General features: G+C 26.3%; 2 protein-coding genes across 4 annotated transcripts in view; both read right to left on the reverse strand.

Annotated features, from left to right (window-relative positions):
• Positions 1 to 787: 787 nt before the first annotated feature.
• On the reverse strand, positions 788 to 9,725 carry LOC100207388 (RNA 3'-terminal phosphate cyclase). Its single transcript, XM_065800995.1, has 10 exons — positions 9,609 to 9,725; positions 9,262 to 9,380; positions 8,441 to 8,566; positions 7,495 to 7,618; positions 7,233 to 7,291; positions 6,974 to 7,115; positions 5,727 to 5,842; positions 5,592 to 5,650; positions 1,322 to 1,521; positions 788 to 950 (listed from the first exon to the last, which is right to left on the reverse strand). Exons 1-10 carry the CDS (start codon positions 9,648 to 9,650, stop codon positions 864 to 866), a joined length of 1,074 nt encoding a protein of 357 aa, XP_065657067.1. The 5' UTR covers positions 9,651 to 9,725; the 3' UTR covers positions 788 to 863.
• A 46-nt stretch (positions 9,726 to 9,771) lies between these two features.
• LOC100203804 (origin recognition complex subunit 1) overlaps positions 9,772 to 23,299 on the reverse strand; it is a 28,847-nt gene continuing 15,319 nt past the window's right edge. For all 3 annotated transcript variants that reach the window (XM_065800998.1, XM_065800997.1, XM_065800996.1), the window contains exons 7-13: positions 18,785 to 18,886; positions 12,767 to 12,935; positions 12,582 to 12,689; positions 12,155 to 12,424; positions 11,808 to 12,068; positions 10,200 to 10,236; positions 9,772 to 10,054 (exon numbers count right to left, since the gene is read on the reverse strand). In XM_065800998.1, coding sequence (XP_065657070.1) covers positions 9,888 to 10,054; positions 10,200 to 10,236; positions 11,808 to 12,068; positions 12,155 to 12,424; positions 12,582 to 12,689; positions 12,767 to 12,935; positions 18,785 to 18,886 — 1,114 coding nt within the window. In that variant the 3' untranslated portion in view covers positions 9,772 to 9,887. The remainder of the gene's footprint in view (positions 10,055 to 10,199; positions 10,237 to 11,807; positions 12,069 to 12,154; positions 12,425 to 12,581; positions 12,690 to 12,766; positions 12,936 to 18,784; positions 18,887 to 23,299) is intronic.

Genomic DNA, 23,299 nt, shown 5'->3' on the forward strand with positions numbered 1-23,299 from the left:
TGATTCACCTGCACATGTGGGGCAGCGAAAAATATCGACCACCGCGACATTTTTCGCTTACTGGAGAACAGCCATTAATCGTAATAAATATTCGTTTTAAAATATGCGTGTTACTCTGCATGAAATACAAGTACATAACACGGAACTTATAAATACATGCCCTTTTCTAATCGGACAATTATCGGAAGAGTCTCAAGAAGCCCGCAAATATGGATTTGCTCAATATACTTTTGGTAACAAACTATGTCATCAAAACTCACACAGAATTGCCAAGTAAGAAAACCGGTAAATTACCATTGAAAGTTTTGAATTTAATTATCTCACCTGGAATACCGCCACAATTGCTTGGTAGTACAATTCTGTGTGACGACGAAGATTATTTAGGATCCGATTCTTCAGATAGTGAAAATAACATGATATTTTCTTAACAATTATCATCCAATGATAATTGTTAAGAAAATATAATTATATTTTACGGTATCAGCTGAACTATAGTTAGTATATTTTTTATTATTTTTTTCAAGGCAAAATTTTATTACATAATTTATATGTTGAAATAAAGTAATTATTTTTATTACTTAACTTTTTTCAATACCAAAATTATCTAAAATTTAAAAATAATCAAGAATTGCATAACTATTAATAAAACACCAAAATATTATTAATTACATTTTTAGAAATCAAATTGCAGAACAAAATTTTTTTTGTCGACCTAGCTTGTTAAACGTTTGGTAACGTTTAAACTAGTCAAATACCGCGTAAAAGCTAAATATCTAATCCACGGAAATATGCTTACTATCCATTTTATTAAAAAAAAAAAAAAAAAATTATTCTTGCTATTAATCTTGTACGCTACTTTAAGATCAACGATGCTTTTCACAATAAGAAAAAGCCGATCCTTCACACTCGATATAAAACGCATTGTCAACAGGTGTAACCTTGAACTTAGCCTAAAAAAATAAAAAATGAAACAATCTCAGTCACACAAAGAAACATAAAATAAAGAGCTACAGGCTGGCGTTGAGTAAAGCACCATGAGTGTTATAACATGTTTTATAAAGCACAGTGATCTTAAACAAAAAAAGATTCTATAAAAATATCACCAAAACCCAATTTCTACATAAATGCCGAGTTCCATATTGCCTTTAAATAATTACAGACTACTTCCTTCGTGTATATTTTTCTGAAAACAGTTTTGAACTCAAACAATTGAGTACAAAATAGATTCCCAAACAGTGCTTGGTGACTTTTACTTCTAATTTTTATTTGAATCAAGACCACTGTGAAAAGAAATGCCAAAACTGCAATAAAAGCATTTTACCGTAGTCATCTTCTCTGATAAAAATATTGCAGTTTGAGTGTGTAAAGTTATTGGTCCGGTTCTTATCTTTGAACAACCTTCTGAAAGTGCCATTAATAAAATTAACTGATCTTGCAAATAAGTATCCACACATGCGCCTAGTTTGACTTCTTTCACAAGCATTTCTGCAGCTTCCACTCCAACACAAGACGAAGGTTTTCCTAAAAAAAAACAACAAATAAATTATTCCATAAAAGTAGTATATAGTAAATATTTTGATGTCTACATTAATTTGCAATAGTTGATATACGTCAATAAATTATCAGGTATAGTTTATTGATATAAACCAATTCAGATTGTCTTCTTTATATGAAATACAAGACTGAAATACACCAAAAATAATGAGACATATTAGAAACAGATAAAAACAAATTTTGTAATCAGGGAATATTTAAAATATGAAACATTTTATTAAGCTTAGAACACTTTTTTTAAAAACCACAACTACTAAAATCAAAGCTCATCTCCGTTAGATTAAAATCATCTCCGTTAGATTAAAGGAATAATTTTGGAATGTTAAAGTTCTATTAATTTAACAGATTAAACAACAAGAGCATGATTGACGGAAAGTTTTTTTGTTTTAATGAAATAATTCTTGCGATAAATGGCAATTACACTTAATTCTCAATAGCTTGAACCTCTAAAAGATCAAGGAAAATAGTTTTGATTTAAAAATCATGAAAATTAATGAAAACACAAACAATTTTACGAAATAGAAATTAACAGAAAAAGGGCTTGAAACGGGTGGATAGATTGACAACTTTACATAAGCAGCACTGAAAAGCAAAATTTTGAAACGGCGCCATAAACTGACAATAATACTAAAATGTATATTATTTTGTGAAGACGAATTAACTAAAACTATTCGGTTTGTGAAATTGTCACATAAATAGTATACCATTGAAAAGAGGTTTGTTGGTTTCATAAACACAACAACAACAACAAAAACAGGTGAAAAAATTGCCTTAGAAATTAAAGCAGCATTAATTCAAAATGTTTTATCACTTGAAAATGTATGAGACTAAGGCTACAATAATGGGTTCACATGGCAGAGAAGTACGAGGGAGTTTAAGCAATACTTCAAAAAGAGAATCTATTTGTTCATATATCCTGTGTTGCGCACATAGCCTAAATTAGGTAGGTATGCATGCGGCCAGTATTGAAACAGATGTTGTGACATTCATTTGTAACTATTAAGAATTTGATATAGGAAAAAATAAAGAAAATCAATTTAGCACTACGAAAAAAAAGAAGATATACAGTATTGGACAAAACATTTGAAACCAACATCGAACAATGCTAAAAAGTGTTCCTAATTTTACATGTCTTAAAAACGAAATAAACTATACTACCACAGCAAACAGTTCAGGAGTCTGGAGTCATAGCATGCCATGACATGAGCAATCAGCTGACAGGTGACAGCACACAGGCAGAATTTCGTTGACAAGTGCCATTTTGCAGCGGACAAAACAAGTGCAACTTTTTTGGTTTGTTTCATTTTCTTAAGTCTGGTCCATGTCAACGTCACGGAAGTTTTTTAATAATTAAAGGAAGTATCCAGAAGTTTCCAGAAGCATGCAAAAGCTTCCAGAAGTTTCCAGAAGAAGCTTCTGGAAGCATCCAGTAGCATCCAGATGCATCCAGAAGCTTCCAGAAGCATCGAAAAGAAGCATCTAGAATCTTCCAGAACAGGTTCACACAGGTTCATTTTACTATATAAGAGACATGTAAATCGACATGTAATTCAGTCAGTATATGGAAGTCAATCAGTCAGTATTATCAAGACAGTTTATCGAAGTGAGTTTTATCAAAGCGTTTTATCGAAGAACATCAATACAAGAAGTGAAATACAACAAGTGTTTCATTACAAAAATACAGTCCACATCCAACCAAGACATTGTGTTCCACAGATCATTATTGTATCATCACAAGGTAAATGTAACACGGTAAGCCTTGAGAAGCGTGATTATTTATTTTTATTATTTTTATGACTTCAAGTGCAAAAATGGTTCCCGACAGTCTTGGATTGGAACTAAGAAAGAAAATTATTAGCGATTACGTAAGTGGAATGTCACAAAAAATTATTTGTGATAAATATCGCGTGAAAAAATGGACCGTATCAAGACTATGTTCCAAATATCGTTCTACGGGGAAGTTGGCAGCAGATAACAAAGGTGGAAGACCGCGTTCCAACACTTTTTTTAGGATTCTATAATCGTCAGATCCAACAAGAAGGATCCCTGGATATCATCAGTTGAGATACAAAAGCAATCAGAGCTGCCTGTATCGGACCGAACAATCAGACAACGTACTGTTAAAGCCGGATTGTTTTCTCGACGCCCTGCAAAGAAACCGCTGATTTCACTAAAAAACCAGAAGAAAAGACTCCTGTTTGCTACATCTCATATTGACTGGAATGTGCAGAAATGGCAAACTGTCCTGTTCAGTGATGAATTGAAGTTCAACATAATTGGGAGCGATGGCATTTGCCGTTTACGTCGACCGGCCGGAAAACGCCTCGATTTGCGTTACTGCCATAAGACCGTGAAGCATGGTAGAGACAATGTAATGGTCTGGGGTGTTTTTCTGCTAACGGTCTAGGTCCAATACATCGAAACGATGGAATAATGGACCGTTTCATGTATAAAAATATCCTGAAAGATGTTATGTTACCTCATGCTGAATGGAATATGCCAATAAATGGGTTTTTTAGCAAGACAACGATCCGAAACACACTGCAAAAGTAGTCAAGCAGTGGTTTTAAGACAACCACCTATCGGTGATGGATTGGCCGCCTCAATCTCCGGATCTCAATCCTATCGAGAACCTGTGGGAGATCGTCAACCGCAGAATTAATCGTGAAGGTGTTCGTAATAAGGATCAACTGTTTGAATAAATCCAAAAGGCCTGGGCAGCGATTCCACAAAGTTTCATTGATCACCTGATCGAATCTATGCCTCGAAGATGCAAGGCTGTGATCGACAACAAAGGATTCGCCACGAAATATTGATAGCGAGATACAGCTTGGTCAACATTTTGTTGAGTTGCACTTGTTTTGTCCAGAAGGAAATCAACTCTTTTTAATACTTTTGATTAATTTATTAATTTTCGTGTACAAATAATGAACTTTGTGATGAATAAAACTTGAAGAACTTTGTCTCTAAACAGTTACATAGTTATTTCTCTAAATTGAAAAAATGCAGCACTTTTATATAAAGAAACTAAATTAGCATTATTTGGTTACAATCGTTTTTTCCGATAGTGTATATCAATCATCATTGTTAATAAAGGGACTTTTAAATGAACTGAACACCTAAAAACTAACAAAATCTTTAAGAAACGTGTAGTTAAAATTTATTGTTTTGCAATCATTGACTCAACAATGATGAGTTAAAAGAGAGACTTGTTTCTCTGAAAAATATAGCAGAAGACTTTAATTATCTGACTGGAAAAGCATTTCAATTTTTTGTAATGGAAGATTTAGAATGTTCTATTATCAAATATAAATAAATAATGAGCAGTTTAAAATTGAAATAAAATGCTTTAAACACTAAATGATGGAACTATTGCAAATAAAAAAACCAGATGACATGTTTTATTTAGACCTTTTAAGTGTTCTTGCTATGGAAATTGCAAGAATTATAACAGAATTTTATTATATTTAGTCTCAGCATAAAAAGACATAAAGAGTTAGTTAAAAAAAACATACATTATCAAGGACCATATATTGTCTAAAATTTTGTGGTGTACACAAATTGCCCGAAAGAGGGCAAAAAGTCTAGAAACTACCCCTAAATATATTATAAAATATCCAGGATTCGCTCCTAAATATATTATAAAAAATAAAAACTGTCAAATACCTGATCAAATATGATAAATAATCAAATGACAAAACTATGTTTTCCAATATCATTTAATCAGGTTAGTAGACTAGAAATAATTACAATAATTAATGGAAAAAATGATATTGTAATAACACTAATATCATTTCAATTTCATTTTTTATTAATAATCAGAACACAAAACAAATACTAATATCAATTATAATAAACACCGAATTCAATTGTTTATCAACTTTGAAAAACAAATTTATAAAAAATTGTTTTTTTTTGACAATTGATATACTTATACTTTTAAAAAATCGTTTTTTTTTGTAATATTAGAATGTAATTTTTTCAATAAAGATTGGGGAGATATTATTGTGTTCTTGTTTGATCTGTGTAATACATACCTTTTTTACCAGCTGCGGTGCCAGCTATAATGCACCCTGTGGATGTTTTAGCCACCACACTAAACAACAAAACAAAGAAATATTCAAAAAAATCATTGATCATCTTTTTCTCCATTAAAAATTTTTTTTCCTTACATAATTCCACATCCAGTACCAACTGCTTGATGCACTCTTGATCTAGAAATAAGTGGTTTAATATTCAAATGATCTTCAATATATTTTGCAGCGCTTTCTGCCATCTCTATTCCAACCTTGTAATAATAATATGTATTATAAGGTAATAATTTAAAAGTATATATATACAACTACAATGTAATAATAATTTATAATATCTAATAGTAATACAATAAAAATAATACCAACAAAACTAAAAAATTCCACATATAATTATATTGCACAAAACTTCTGCAACAAAAAATTGGCTCAAATTTTTTAAATAAACTTTTTTGGTATAGTATTTTATTAACAATTGATTTATTTTCCTCTGAAAAATTTATTAAAATTTACTAAAATAAATAAAATATTAACCGGAAAAAAAATATGGATGTATAGTGTAGAATTCCTTATAAGCTTTTTTAGTAAATTATTGAACAAAAACAAGTATATTATAAACAAGTATATAATATGCCGTTTTTTTATGCTAGTACAATATGTTTACTTTTTTCATAGTGTTAAATTTTGTTATTTTATAAAACAATTATTAAAAAAAAAAAAAATTATGAGTAGTTATATATCATACAATCTTGTCATTCCTGGTTAACATTTTGTTCTTTGTAAATAACATGCTAAAATACTTACTCTAAACAACATACGAAACAAACAACATATTTAATCAATACAATTACGATTAATACAGGTTAATCAGGTTTATTTTGTAAAATACTTAAATGGTATTTAATTTAGTTTTGTTTGCTGATAAATAAACGAATAAAATCATGTTAATAGTTTTTTCCTTAATCTTGTAATAAGGTGCTCCAAGAAGTTTTAACGGTCATGTCAGAGGGCCCGGTAGAAAAGCATTTAACTAGGAAGCTGATGCCTCTTTCCTTACTGATGTTGCAAATATAGCCCTAGCTGACATTATACCACAGACCTCTCGATTTAGAGACAAGCATTCTAACCAATGCGCCTATTTTACTTATGGTTAGAATGTTAAATTTTCACAAAACAACCAATCTATTTATTTTCATTGAAACATAATACAAGTAGTTACAAACAAAATAATATGGAGCATTGATAAATTAATTCAAAATTATCAATTGATCAAAAAACTAAAAACTAAGAAAAAAGCATTATTTTACAATTTTAAAATACTGCTTGGTTTTAATTTTCGTTTTTTATTAATTTTAATGAGTAATTTACAATTACTAATGATCACTTACTTTGTCTTGAAGAGCACCTGCAACATAAACTTTTCCATAAATTTCAGTAATTTTACCAAAATCTACCATATTCACAGATTTGAAATGTTGGGCATTGTTTACAACTACATTAACTTGTCCACCACCTTTTGGATAAAAACCCCTAGCATGCATTACAGCAATTATTTTATTAAAAAAATAAAAACTATTTTTTTATTTAAAATAAAAATATTAAATAAAGTGAAAAAAAAAAATTAGTACTTAAAAACTATAAAAAAACCTTCGAACTAATTCGCAACTAAAATCAAGACCAAACTTTGAAGCGATTGGTTGAAATACCTAAATAAAATACTTTTAAAATCTCAAAAATCAAGCCAAATATGAAATCAAGCCAAATAACTCTCAATTATTCAATTAGAAATTGAATTAGTTACATTAATGCAATTACATATCATTAGTAATGTAATTGTATTAGTAAAAATATAATTTACCTCTAAATTACCTATTTATATAAAACTATAGTCAGGGTAAAATAAACTAACCTCTATGTAGTAGTCAATGGGTGGAGCCATTTCAGCATTTGTACCACCTTTGAATTTGATTTCTGTTCTTGAACCAATAAAAGCAGCACAAGGAATAGAAACTTGCATCAAAAGACAAACACTTCTAAAATCAAAAATATTTTTACGTGAAAATAAAGAATATAATCATAAGAAAAAACAAATCTTTTTAAATATTAACTATATTTAATTGTGCTGACAGGATGGTCATATAAGTGAATTTTTAAAACTGCACTTGCCAGCTTAAAAATAGGGTGGCATGTGCAGTTTTAAAAATTTAACTTTATTTGCTATTTAAAATAAAAGAAAAACTGAAAAAATTTTTTGAAATGAAATAATTATATTCTAAATAAAATAATTAAAAAAAAAATAGTTAAGGGAATGTTTTATATAAGTTCTAGATAATATAACTAAAATAAAAACATTTGATGTTTTTTAATTTTTTTTAATTCTAAATAAAAAAAATTAAAAAACATCAAAACAAATGTTTTATCTAAAAATTAAAAGAATTAAAATAAAAATAGGGAAATATATATATATATATATATATATATATATATATATATATATATATATATATATATATATATATATATATATATATATATATATATATATACTTATTTAAATTCTAAATAAAATAATTACATTAAAAACAGCAAACATTTTATTTAAATTCTAAACATTTTATGCATAAAATTCATGCATTTTCATGATTTTTTATAAAAGTATTCAATAAACAAAAAAGATTTGTTGCAAATTAATATAAATGCTTTTAATTTTTTGGCAAAAGTTTTTTTCTTTGCTTGCCAAAGTTTTTGCAGACGTGTGGGCTTGTGCAAAATGGCTTTAGCACAAAAGCGCTGACCAAACGGAGAAGACAAATATATATATGAAATTTTTATTAAATTTAAAATAAATATTATACCCTGCTGTTTTTGCATCTGCTTCATAATGACCTGTTTTTAGTTTCTTAGGAGCAAAGTGGATAGTAGTCGAACCTATGTCATCACCAAGCAACTGTCCCTCACATAAATCACGAATCAATCTCAATCATATAAGTAAATATATATATATATATATATATATATATATATATATATACATATATATACACATATATATATACATACATATATATATATATATATATATATATATATATATATATATATATTTATATATATATAATATATAAAAAATTTCATTTGTGGCAAATCACACAATTTGCCACAAATGAAATTTTTTATTTATTATATATATATATATATATATATATATATATATATATATATATATATTATATATATATATATATATATATATATATATATATATATATATATGTATATATATATATATATATATATATATGTATATAAATATATATATATAATAAATAAAAAATTTCATTTGTGGCAAATCACACTAACACAAATGTTTCACTTTTGAAGGATCACACAAATGATTATATAAATAAAAAAGTTTAAATTAAAAATATTTTATTTTAGACACCATAATGTCTATATAAAAAGATGTTTATAAACTCTTTATTTAATGTAATTTTTATTAAATACTTCCAATATATCTACTAAAATATACGTACAGTTCCACTCATATAATTCAAATCTTCAAGGGGGTTAAAAATATAGCTTTAAATCTTTAAGGGGTCTCAAAATATGTTCAAATTACAAGAGTTTTTAAATTAAAGTTTTTTTGAGTTCATTTGTAAAATATAAAAATGTGGTACCATGAAGATGTTGAGATTTAAGTCCAGGACCTGGTCTATTTGCTCTAATATTAAACACAGTAATATTCTTTTTTAAAAGGCAACTCAAAGCAACTGCATTACGAAGAATTTGACCTCCCTAAAAATAATTTAAAATGTATGAATATGCAGGGTAGTCAACATAGTAAATGTTTTTAATTTTTTTAGATGATATTTTCAAATCAACTAGGTATCACAGTAATATTAGACAATTTTAAAATTGTAAAAAATTTATCAAAAATTTTTAAAACCTTATAACTCATGTTATAATATTTAAAAAAACAACATTGATTTTCACTTGCTAAATTACTAGTGATAAAAAACCTACACCTTCCAGATGACTTCCATCAATATGTAAGTAATCATCCATTAGGATCAAAGTTTATTATTTTTTTCAAAAACTATTTAAATAAAATTTATAGAATATTTAAAATTTATACCTAATATTCTGAATATAGCATGATTAGCAACAGCAAAAGTAATAACATCAATGAAAGATAATTATAATCATACTCAATTAAACATAACTTTTTATTTTATAGGTGCATATAAAATTTATAAATAACAAAAATACAAATAGTTAAAAATCTAAAATGTACATAGAAATTTATTTGTTCTCGCTACATTTAAATGCAAACATGACATCATCTTTATTGACATTAAGACGAATTCTTTGGTAAATGTCTTTATATCCAGGTTCGACCAAAAGAAACTTGCAAGCGTTTAAACTAGAACATATTGCAAATGCTTCAGATGCATTTGGAGTGAAAAAACCTTTAAAGAAAAAAAAAAATAATAATAAAAATTTAAATTTAACAAAATATTAAAAAAAAAATTAGGCTTATTCAAATTAAAAGTTTTAAAATATTTTAAAAATTAAAAAGTTTATAAAAATATTGTTATAATTTAAAAAATTTACCTTCAATCTGACAGTGTGAACGAAATTGCTCAAACACCTAATAATAATTACAAATATATACATACATACATATATATATATATATATATATATATATATATATATATATATATATATATATATATATATATATATATATATACATACATACATACATACATATATATATATATATATATATATATATATATATATATATATATATATATATATATATATATATATATATATATATTTGTTGTACACCTAAAATAGCTAGTTTCTCTTTTTTTTTTGATAAAACAAATATAAACAAAATTTACAATAAAACTAACAAAAAAATAAATAATAAGTTGAAAAAAATTATTAACATAAAAATTTTGATAGCACTTTCTACAAAAATATTGAAGACTTTATTTCACAATCTATATAAATTTTTGATTGATTTAACATATCAACCCTTGGATTTAAAAAATGAGTTTGGCAATAATTTGCCGACCTCAATCTTTTTGAGGTCGGCATCAGGTTGGCAATAATTATTTGATACAAAGGTGTGACCATAAAACATAGAAAGGAGGTCGGCAATTTTTTGCCGACCTCAAACACTTTCAGGTCGGCAGTTAGGTCAGCATTGCCGAATGCCAACCCTAATTCCAAGGGCTGGCATATGTATAAGTTTTATGGGAGAAAAACCATAAAACTTATACATATGGTGAAATTGCATAAATTTGGCCACACAAAAATGTGGCCAACTACAAAGTGGTTCTGACACTGATTTTAGAAAAACTTATTATTTATATAGGTTTAAAGAACAACTCTCTAAAGTATGTGATGCCTACTTGTGATTTGGTAAGTATGTAACGTCTGTTGGTAACTGTAAATACCAATGGACATTACATACTTACCAAAAACACAAGTTCACTAATATTATTGGTAACATTGTTAATTGGTAATGGTAAATTTCTTTTAGTATTTCTTTAATAATATAAAACAAATTCCGAGTGATAAGATAAATATATTTAATACAAAAATGCTATGCGTGGCATATAAAAAAAATGTTGAAAACCATTACATTGTTGGTTAACTTATTCTATTTTAATAATTCTGAACTTTAAAACTTCATTTTATCTTATTATAGATAAATATTTTAATCAATTTAAAAAAGCACTTATCAAAAATATCGTTTATAGGAAGAATTTTCTTACATTAAAAAAAAAAGTCTTGAAATGGTAAATGAACATAGAGTTATGATAGAAATCTCTTTTATCAGTATAGCTCTAAACGAATAAAGTTTGAGCCCTATTGAATTAATGAAAATGCTTAAAATATCACAAACTTGTGATTAAAATCAGATCATAAACAATGATATTTTTGACAGGGACAAACAAATAAAGTGGTAAGTATAAAACATGGTAAAAAAAAGTAAAAAAAAAAATGCATGAAGTATTATAAAAAAAAGCAAAAAAGAAAAAAAAAAGCAACTAACCAATGAGCAAAAGATAGTCATCAAGAAATGTGGTCAACAACGTGGTCATGGAAACATATTGTAATAAACAACGTGGTCATGGAAACATATTGTAATCAAAAAAAAAAAAAAATAGACAAAAACAAAATTATTATTAATCTGACCTCAAAAAAGAGAGCTTCTTCTAAACCTGTTCTGCGAAACTCGCTGATAACTGCTTTCATAAATAAAACTTCCATTGTAGAAAGACTCTGAAGAGCCAAAATCTTTGGAGATGAAAACATTTCTTTAAGAGCTATTTCAACATGTTTCATTCCAACAATTCCTTTTAAAGGATTTTTTTTCTCATTAGACAACTCAGCAATTTCTACTGCACGTCGACAAATATCAAGGCAACGACGGGCATCTCCAGAAACTGCAGCTACCTAATAATTGTTTAAGCATTAAATTTCATAAAAATAACTATTGATAATAATTTCTTTAAAAGTAAATAAAAACATTTTAAATATACTTTTCGAGCAACTAACTGCAATGCATGCTCTTCAAATGCTTCAATGCCAGTAATCCTTGAAAGAACGATTTCTTGCAGTTGCTTAAAGTTATAAGGTTGAAAAGTAATTCGAGTCAATCCTAATCGACTTGAAACACGATTCATCATTACTCTTTCTGGTAAATCCATAGTGTTGGCAACAGCAAGAATGACAAGACGCGAATGCTGTCTGGCTGGCCAATCAAACAAATTATACATGACATTTTGCTTACGAGTCCATAACAAATCCAACTTTAATTTTATAAAACAAGAAGACAGTTTATTACTTTTAATAATACAAAACATCTCATCAACAACATGGTTTTGTTTTAAAATACATTACAAAATACAGAATGTCTAACAAACTTTGTTTTGAAATAAAAGCAGTAGAAAAACTAAATACACTTACTTCATCAACTAAAATAACAACATGGTCTTTTTTAGGTTCAGGATTGCAAAATTTTTTTTCTAATAGCGATGCAGCATGATCTGGAGTTGCTTTTTGACCAGTCAGTAACTGGAAAATCATCATTCATCCTCAAGTAAATATACATGCAAGACTATATAATTAAAGACAACACAAAAATATTTTACTTTTAGTATCGCACTATAAGCCTGGTTAGGATTGGTTAGTTTCATTCCATTAATTTCAATAAATTTAAAACATGGGACCATATCAGAATAATCTGATTTCAATCTTCGAATAACTTCATGCACAGTTGCTGTCTTTCCAGTTCCTGGGACACCAGATATATACATACAACTAAAACATGCAACATATACAAGATAAATCCATTTAATTCAAACATATATGTGTTATAAATTTATCCTATCCCAGCAAGCACACAAGTTTTTAAAAATAAGAGTAAAAAATCATAAATAGTAATAGGAGGCTTTTATGATACATTGATCAAGTGTTTGGGCAGGCAGTATCTACATATGAAGAATATACACACACACACAGATAATTTTATGTCATAACCCTAATGTATAATGTAAAAGCCTCTTAGGCAAAGACTTTAAGAGTAAACAGAATATTTCTGCTAACCAGCCTTGCACCCTTTTTTAACTTAATAGACTAGCAGACTTAAACCATTGTTTCCTGTTTAAGTTGATGAAAGCTTTTTATCACATTATCATGTTGCTTTTCTTTCTTTTTTCTACAAATACTATAATGGGCACTGCTCTAAAGAGCTAGCCTCTCTTGTGCCATCTACTAAAATTCATTCTTGTGTTACTCGCCATTCAATTAAGTCTCATCCTTTTTCTGTGACTGTTCCTAAGTGCTCCAAAAACTTTTATTCATCTAATTTTTTTCCTCTGGTATTGAATTTACAACATAATGTTAAAAGTTTCAACACAATTCACAATACCCGTTTGCAGAAACTCAACCTAAAAGTTAAAACCTCTTTTTTACTTGTTTTTCTGTGTAACAAAGTTAAACGGTATTTTCAGTCCTAAATGGTCTGCATTCTTTGTTAAATTAAAAATAATTGATGTTTATAAATAATGTTTTATATTTTTGATAAACATCGAAGTTCATTTCATAATCATTTTGTATTTATTTTTTGTCATACTAATTTGTAACTTATATATACAGTTATCTGTATAAACTTATATAAGGATATAAATTTTAATAAATCTCAAACTAAAATTTAATCTTAAAATAGAAAAGATTACAACTCCTAAGATTCAGTTTCAGTAGTAACAGTAATATTATTACTGGTGATATGCTTAATGATAAAAGTAAAATTGAAATAGATGATGTTAGGCTCAAAGAAGTTATTAGTGTGAATGCTATAGATCATCCAAGTCATTTTTTAAAAATCCGGAAAATTGTTTGAATAAATTATCCAGAAAAAACCGGAGTGTGTTTTCCCTTTTTTTCCTTTTAATTTCACTTTTAGCTGAGTTGTTTCTAATTTTTTTTCAAAATTTTCATAATTTGTCTATGAGTGATGAGTGATAAAGCTTAAAAAACAAATATATCACAAAAATATATACCTAAACTTGCATGTATGAAAAATGTTATAGATATTTGGAAAAATTAAAGTTGAAAAATATATCTGGAATTCTGGATATTTTTTCTTTCTAGATATCCAGAAAAAGATAACCCCTAAAATGCTAATAGGTAACTTAAAAATAATTGTAGTAAAAACGAAAGAGATAAAGCTAGGCAAGACAAAATTATTTGTCGTCAAAAAGTAAGCAATGCCGCTCAGCAAGCAGAAATTAATTTCAGCCCTAAAAGGAAAATGTGGTAAGGAGAGTTAATAATTACTGTAAAAATGAAAAAGATTGGCCTGGGTGTAATGAAGTTAATCATTTAAAAAATGCACAAAATGCTGCTAGAAAAGGAAGAATGCATTGTATAGCAAGAAGTAATACTATTAGAATAAAATTTTTTAGGAGAAATGAACAAGATTCGTCAGCATTGTGATGCTAAAATATTTCCTGATGAAATTAATTTTTTATGTTGCCATAATAGAAAGGTAGTTTTTCCTCCATATTTACCATTTCTGCAAGCTTTACATGATTTATTTACAAGTTATATAGATCATAATTCCAATATCAGTTTTTTAAAATATATCAGAAACTATAATCCCTGATAATATCTCTCTTTTGCTTCATTTAAAGCTAATGTGGTTTAACATATAAATTATGGGTCTCCACATTTTAGAATATGTCTTCATGTTATTCATTGTGTGTGTCATCTTATGCCAGAGCAATAAATGGCAGGTGTCGAACAGATGGACCATAACCTGTATTATAGGTTGCTTACTGCTAGCATGTAAAATTTACTCTAAAAAAATATTAAGGAACAAAATTTTTTGCTAGATGTAATAAAGAAACAGTGATTGTGCCTTTGCATGTTTCATAGTTTAAAGTTTTATGTTTGTTTGTTTTTTTGTAAAGTTATGTGAATATAAATACATGTTTTTTTTACTTTTTTTACTTTGCTATTTTAGATAAAATTTTTTACAAGAAAACACTATATTGTCTTTACTGATAAAACTTGAATTTTTTTTGGAGAAAAAAGTCTAATTTAAACCTTTTAAAAAAAATTTAATCCTATTTAATTTAAGCCTTTTTAAAAAAATTTATAAAACTTCCTTAAAGAAACAGATTAGAAAATAATGCTTTATGCCTTGAAGAAATAGGCTAGAGATTCATCTTTTAAAAGTTCTGTTAATTTGCAACCTGTAGAGCAACATTGTTATCCCTGCCAATCAAGTGATGCTACTAAGCTATGGTATTACTTGCCAGAGTTCAGTGTCAGTGGTGTTAATGTCTGTTTTTATTTTTTTTTAACTCTAGACACTTAGAAAAAAGCTAAGTATGAATTTTACTACTCATAATAACAATTTATAATTGTCTTTAATTTACAAAAATTTAAATTTAAACATCTAATTATGTTCTTCTTTTTTTTTTAGTTGCTTTTGTCACCACTTTAATAGTTTGCTTACTATTGAAACATGGTTTTAATTTAGTAAATTTATATGATGTGAAATTTACTGTATTATTAGTCAATATTTGTATTGTTAGTCAATACTGTATTATTTGTATTGTTAGTTAATACTGTATTATTAGTCAATATTAGTCAATTTACTGTATTATAGTCAACAGCTAGGGAGAAACTAGAATTCTACACAATTGAGGTAAAATTAATTTTGTTTATCACAAAAGCGAGTTTTTATGGTTAAGTTTTAGCTATTTTGTGCTACTATGTTGTTTTTGTCATTGTTATTAACAAGAATTTTTCTTATCCTCATAAATATTTATTGCATGTCTTTTTTACTTTTTTTAACACAGTGCTTTGCTTTCTGACTCTCTCTCTTTTTAATAATGGTTTATTAATTAAGTGAGCGTTAAAGGAACCCTCTCAGTTATTAAACTGAGGTCTTAAGTATTTCTTAATACCACAATTAATTATGACCAGGTATAAGAAATATTTTACAAGTTGCTTGTTATTTTATGTTATTTTGTTCAAATTATTTAACTAGAATTGTCCCTGGATTATTCAAATAATGTAATAAATCAAATCTCTTCAGTTCAAGTATTTTAATTGAAAAAATATCTTACTAATGTTGTTAAAGTCAAGACTAAGGGAGCAGAAATAAATAATTATTAATAGATAAATTTTAATTATTTAGTGAGCATACTTAAAAATTTCTTAGATATAAGCAGTGAAGTTAAAGTTGCTTTGGATTTTTTGAATTGATTTTATGTGGTTATAACAGGAATCAGTACAATTAGCGTAAATTTATATGCAGTAATTAGCGGCTATCATCTAATTATAGCGCTGTTAAACTTTTTGCGATGTTAAAATATAATCATCACTCATAATTAAATCTGTGGCACAAAAGTTTGATGCTTAAGTAATGAAACTAATTTTTTCATAAAGAAAAATATGTTAGGTAGAAATCCTTTCCATTTTTGTTTGAAACACGATGCATAGAAACAATTAGTTTTGACTTTATTTAAAGATGCCATTTTTTATTGCTCAAAGGTTTGAGTTAAAAATTTGTTCATTATTTTTTCAACATAACTGAAAAAATAATGAATTTTTTTTATTTTTGTGGAAAACATAGTAGCTTTATTTCAATAAAAATTGGCCTAAAATTTGGTCTTTTAATGATAAGTTTTGTTAGTAATGAATCATTATATTCCAAAAAATAGTTCTAATTGTCAGGTTGGTATTTTTTAAACTTAACTAATGTTATTTTTTTGAGCTAATTTAAAGTGCCCATATTACCAGTCTGGGTAATATGAGCACTTTTGCTACTTTTTTAAAACCTGTGCTTTTAAGAAGAAATTTTGGGTGCCCAAATATTTAAGTAGATCATGAGTAGGGATCCCTAAAAGTTGTTTATTCTCAAAAATTCTGGATCCAGAATAATTATTTTTGGAAATATTCCAATTTTTGTTTAAGGTGCTCATATTACCCTAATCTACCCTAAATTTTTTAGATAATATAAAAAGTTATATTGTTGTTAATGATTTATTTACTAGTAACTCATATTACTCGACTTGCTTATTGCTAGTAATTAAGTAAATAGGATAATATAGTAACTATTATTAGCTAATTTAGTAGGTTTAAATAGGATAATATTTGATACAGTCCTAGAAGTGAAAGTGTACATTTAGGTTTGCATATATATACATATATATATATATATATATATATATATATATATATATATATATATATATATATATATATATATATATATATATATATATATAAATATAAATATATATGAAATGACTAAAATGGATATTTTGACTTCCTGAAATCTTATCGGTTGAAAAAAATTAGAGTTTAAAAATTAGAAAAAGCATTTAAAACAGTTTAATTGTTTACGAATGAATGAATGATTTATAGAGTGTTTTAGAATTACTAAATGCATGTTTGCGCTTTTTTTTCTGTAATAGGTATCCTAAAAAATATATATATAGTAGAAATCTTGTTTTATGTAACATTAGTAATTTTTTAATAGTAGTGCTTCATAAAACTATTGACTTAGTAAATAAGTAATCAGTATAAATAATGTTTGCGCAGGAGAGTTAACTAACATGAGCCATAAAATGATTTTAATAGACAAAAAAAAAAGTGCTATCCTCTTTCTTCTTTAATATCGTTAACTTTTAAGATTGAAGTTCTTATTTAATTATTATTTGAAACTGTTATATGTAACTTAGAACATATCTCTCTTACAACTGTACTTTGTTTTTTTTTTCATTCAATGTTTTCGTTTATTTTTCTTGTAGCTTTTCCTGTCGTTTGCGATGTCATTCAAGGAATGAATTGTTTTTAAATAAATTTAAAATTATCAAATGCGCATAGGTATATCTTTCTTTCTATTATTTTATTGTAATAGAACCATTATATATCAACCTGTCAAAATGGTGGCAACTAAAAAGACATTTTCATTTTTAGCACTATCAAGATTAGAGCTAAAAAGAAAAAACTATAATTAACATTAGCAGGTAAGTTAGAACGTTTCTTATTTGTAAGTTTTCATTTTAAAAATGCACTAAGTTTATTTACAAGTATTATTTTAAAAGGAATATAAATTAAATAATTTTTTGTATTTATAAAGTTCATCAATGAAGAACTAGGGTTAGTTCTGGCAAGTAAAAAATATTTTATCTTAGTATTAAATTACTAACTTAGGGTTAGTTATTTAATATTAAGATAAAAAATTTGAACAAATTAAAAAATTAAAAAATTTTGACCCGAAAAAAACAATTGACTATTAATTCCATGTTTTAGCTGGTCAAATTGACTGCTCACCTTTAATTTCTTATTTTTCATGCTGATATATATATATATATATATATATATATATATATATATATATATATATATATATATATATATAAATATATATATATATATATATATATATATATATATATATATATATATATAAATATATATAAAAGCAAACCTTTCAAATTATGAACAAAAACATTTGTAAACTGAACTACATAAAAACATACTGGAAATGTAAGAATAAATAAAAGAAATGGAAATGTAAGAATAAATAAAAAATAAAAAACAGTATTTCTTATTGTGCACATTGCTAATCAAAATTAAACAAATACCCTCCAGAATGCTCTTGCAGGCGACTTGATACATAAGAAAGAATGCTTTCAAATTCATTTTCACGACATGGAAGACAATCAGGAACAGCAGATACATGAAGTCTTAAAATAAAATTCAATTTTAAATTTTATGCTAATTAAATTTTTTTTGAAATTCTATTCATTTCTAATCTTTTTATGTAATAAAATTATTATCATTCTTATTTTAAAAAACAAACAAAGCATTTTTTTTTTTTTTTAAATAAGATCATCCACCACTGCAATTTCAGATTTTATTGGACCTGGAAAAGATTTTATTCCTAATGAGCTGCCTACAAACAGAGCAGTTATTCAAAAAGGAATTTTACTAAAAGAACAAAAATGCATAACATACAATCTACACCATAATAAATATTCTAACAAAGATCTTGCTAGCGATCTGATTCCATTTGTTCTTGCTCAATGGAGAAAAGCAAATGTTAAGTTTCAACAACCAGTTATTATTGGTGAGAAATTGCTTTATAATAGAATTAAAACCTTTTGAAAGAAAGTAGAAAATGTTGCATGGGGAAGAACTAAGGCAAAAGTAAAAAAAACTTATATTGAAGTTAGATAAGCTAATGGCTTATCTAACTTCAATATAGATAGAGCATAACATATCCTCATAAGATACTTCTGTGTGAACATGATCTGTCTGGGTGTTCTTCCCCCCAAAATTGTAGCATCCTTTGAGGTAAATATAATTTCATAATAATAAATATTTTCTTTGTCTTTATAGCAAATTATATATATATATGTCGTATATATATATATATATATATATATATATATATATATATATATATATATATATATATATATATAATATATATATATATATATATATATATGTCGTATATATATATATATATGTCGTATATATATATATATATATATATATATATATATATATATATTTATATATATATATGCATATATATATATATATATATATGCATATATATATATATACATATACATATATATATATATATATACATACATATGTATATATTTATATATATATATGTATATATGCATATATATAAATACGACATATATATATAAATCTATATATATGTACATACATGTATATATATATAAATATGTATAAATATATATATATATATATATATATTTATATACATTGTATATATATATATATGCATATATATATGCATATACATATATATATATATGCATATGTATATATAAATATATATATATGTATATATGTGTATATATATAAATATAAATATATATATATATGATGTATATATATGTATGTATATATATGTATGTATATATATATATATATATATATATATATATATATATATATATATATATATATATATATATATATATATATATATATATATATATATATATATACATATACATATAAAACAAAAATAATATTCGTAAAAGTTTGGTTTTAGGTCACAGAAAAACAAGATACATTATATGAAGAATATCAAAAAAATATTTCTCCTGATATTCCTCTCAATGACAACTATAATCCAGTTAATGTTAACTTTACTTAAAAACAAGACAATCAAATTAAATTGCTGGTTGAAAGGCTTCTAAAGGATAAATTAGTTGTCTATGCTTTCCTCGTAACACAATTTTTTAGAAAAGAAGTCACGAAAAAACACTGTCAATAAAAAACACAGCAATATGTCAATAAAATACACAGCAATGGCTAGTATAAGGTAATCATATAGATTATTATTTCGTTGAGCAGCAAAAGTTTGGATGATGAATTAATAAAAATAAATATAAACTAGTTTTATTTTTTAGGTTTATTTTATAGGGATTTCACTTGCCTCAACTGCAGCAATTGCTACAAGTTATCTGCAAGATTTAATTGAAGCAGGATTTCTCACCCCTGAATACCCTTACCTTACTTTTGATCCTTCTAAGTTGACGAGAGCGAGAAAAAAAGTCATGTTAGTAGCAAAGAATAATGACAATTTCAATCTTCCAAAAGCAGATATTATTGGCATTTACTTTGATGGAAGAAAAGATTCAACAAGTGCAATGATAAATAATTCAAATGGACAGCTACATCCTATTATTATCAAAGAGCAACACATTACTGTGACTATAGAACCTGGTGGTCGATATCTTGATCATTTTACTCCAAATGTACATACTCATTTAGATAAGCCAGCTAATGAGATTGCTGAAGGTGTTTATAATTTGCTGCAACAATATAATCTTACTGAATCATGTTTAGTACTTGGAGCTAATAGTACTTCAATTAACACCGGCTGGAAAGGTGATGCTATAACACATCTTGAAAAGCTGTTAAGGTCACAAATGCCACTGGGCCATATGCATTAGGCTGGGGTGAAAATAAAAGTTTGGTCTATCAAAGAATATTTTGTTGCGTCTAACTGTAAATGAACAAAAAATATTAAAAATATTAATAAGACGTGGGAAACTGCCCCATTTTGACCCTTAAACATCAGACAGGTCCCTAATATTATAGAAAAAAAATGTCAAGTTGGGTCTCAAATGAAGCGAAATTTTATAAAAATTTCAAAAATAATAATCATGTTTTATAATAACATCTTTAAAAAAAATTGACTCAGAAACAGTGAAAAAATTGATTTTTTTAATAATGTTAAAAAATGGCAGTTTTTACGCATTAAAATGTAATTTAATTATCTAAATACAAAATTATTATTATTTTTGAAATTCTTATAAAATTTCAAAATCAAGATCAAAAACAAACCTACAAGTTCTGTAAAGCAGTTAAGATTGGTGTATTGCCACCTAATCTTAGAAAAATTCAATGTGGCTCCTTAAGTCATGCCAGATGGCTCACTACTGGCATGAGAATAGTCTTTATATGGACAAGGAAACATGACTTAACTGATCAGAATTTGAAAAATCTTGAGTTACTTGTCTTATTTTGTTTAAAATTTTACTTTAAACTTTTTTTTGACATTAAAGTTAAAGGCAGACTTGAAGATGCTTCCAATCACGTTCTGTCTCAATTGAGAACTCTTAGAAATCAACCTGTTATGGTAAGAGAAATTGTGACTCCTTACATCCAGTTAGGCGTTTGGTATGCGATCCATGAAAGTTTATTAATCTCTTTATTATCTAGTAATAATGTTAGAAGACTGCAACTTTGCAGTTGACCGAATTTTGGAACAAAGGGGTAATGATATCCTTGGAGACATGCAAATCAGACCAAGAAAAACACCTAAACTGAACTTTGCAACAACTACTCTTCAAGAGCTAGTCAAATGGGAAAATGGTGTAGTACAAGAATCTGTTTTTACTTGTTCGCTCACTAAAGATAAGTTGGTATTGCTAAGATTGACACCTCTAATAACTCCTTCTGTTAAAATTCATACTCAAAGAACTGAGTGTGCTGTAAAACAAGTGATTGTAGCATCCATGTCAGTAGTTGGATCAGATGCATGAGATGGATATATACAGGTAGCAACTCTCTATGTTGAGCTAGAGCTCAATATAATGAATTTTGGAACAAAGGGGTAATGATATCCTTGGAGACAAGTATCAAAAAAACTTGCAACTGGTCTAAAAATATTATTTCCATTTAATATTTCATTGCAATGAAAAAGAAGGACATGTAAAACATAATAAAGGACAAATGTGACAAATAAGATTTTACTAAATTTTGCAATTTCTAAAAGTGCAAATTTGGGTATCAAAACTTTTTTTGATCATACATTTTTTTAAGGAAACCCTATTTAAAATTTGATTTTACATAAGAATACACCTTTTCTGAAGCTTTTCGAAAGAAAAAAAATTCTTGCTGTACCCTAATACACATTTTAATGTTGTGTTGAACACATTGCTGTTAGAAAAAAATAGTTTTCTGATTATGCCTCCACAACATTATTTTAATAAATAAATGGAACTTTGAAAACCTGTTCAAACCACATAAGTGTGAAGCCATGGATGTTAAACATATTACTTATAAATATAAATATATATATGTATGTATGTATATTCATATGTATATATATCTGTATATCTGAATATATATATATATATATATATATATATATATATATATATATATATATATATATATCTGTATATCTGTATATCTGTATATATATATATATATATATATATATATATATATATATATATATATATATATATATACATACATATATATATATATATATGGGCACTTCTGCAAGAGTGACGGTCATAACATTTGATGTTTTTTAAGGTATTAAAAATGAATCAAAACTGGAAATGACTTGAAACTTTTCAGAAATGTGGAATACTATTATATAATTTAGTATTGCAAAAAATTTCACAGTATTAAGGTCTTAAACTTTTTTCAAAAATTTACTCTGTGTAGCGTGACAGTTGTAATTTTTACTTTTTACCACTTCTGAACAAAACAACTTTGTCAGACTAATTGCAGAAAATGGCAAGGTAAAAAAAAAAAGTCATTTGTTGTTTGTATTTAGCACATATTGATGTTATTATATG

The sequence above is a fragment of the Hydra vulgaris genome, chromosome 07 (assembly GCF_038396675.1).
Source record: "Hydra vulgaris chromosome 07, alternate assembly HydraT2T_AEP".
Taxonomy (NCBI): domain Eukaryota; kingdom Metazoa; phylum Cnidaria; class Hydrozoa; order Anthoathecata; family Hydridae; genus Hydra; species Hydra vulgaris.

Coding starts and splice junctions, on each gene's coding strand:
- LOC100207388 (XM_065800995.1), bottom strand. CDS start 9,650: ATGGATGATTACTTACATATTGATGGAAGTCATCTGGAAGGT. Junction 8,567..9,261: donor AAATCTCAACATCTTCATGG/TACCACATTTTT, acceptor TTTACTTATATG/ATTGAGATTGATTCGTGATT. Junction 1,522..5,591: donor CACCGCAGCTGGTAAAAAAG/GTATGTATTACA, acceptor GTTTTTTTTTAG/GAAAACCTTCGTCTTGTGTT.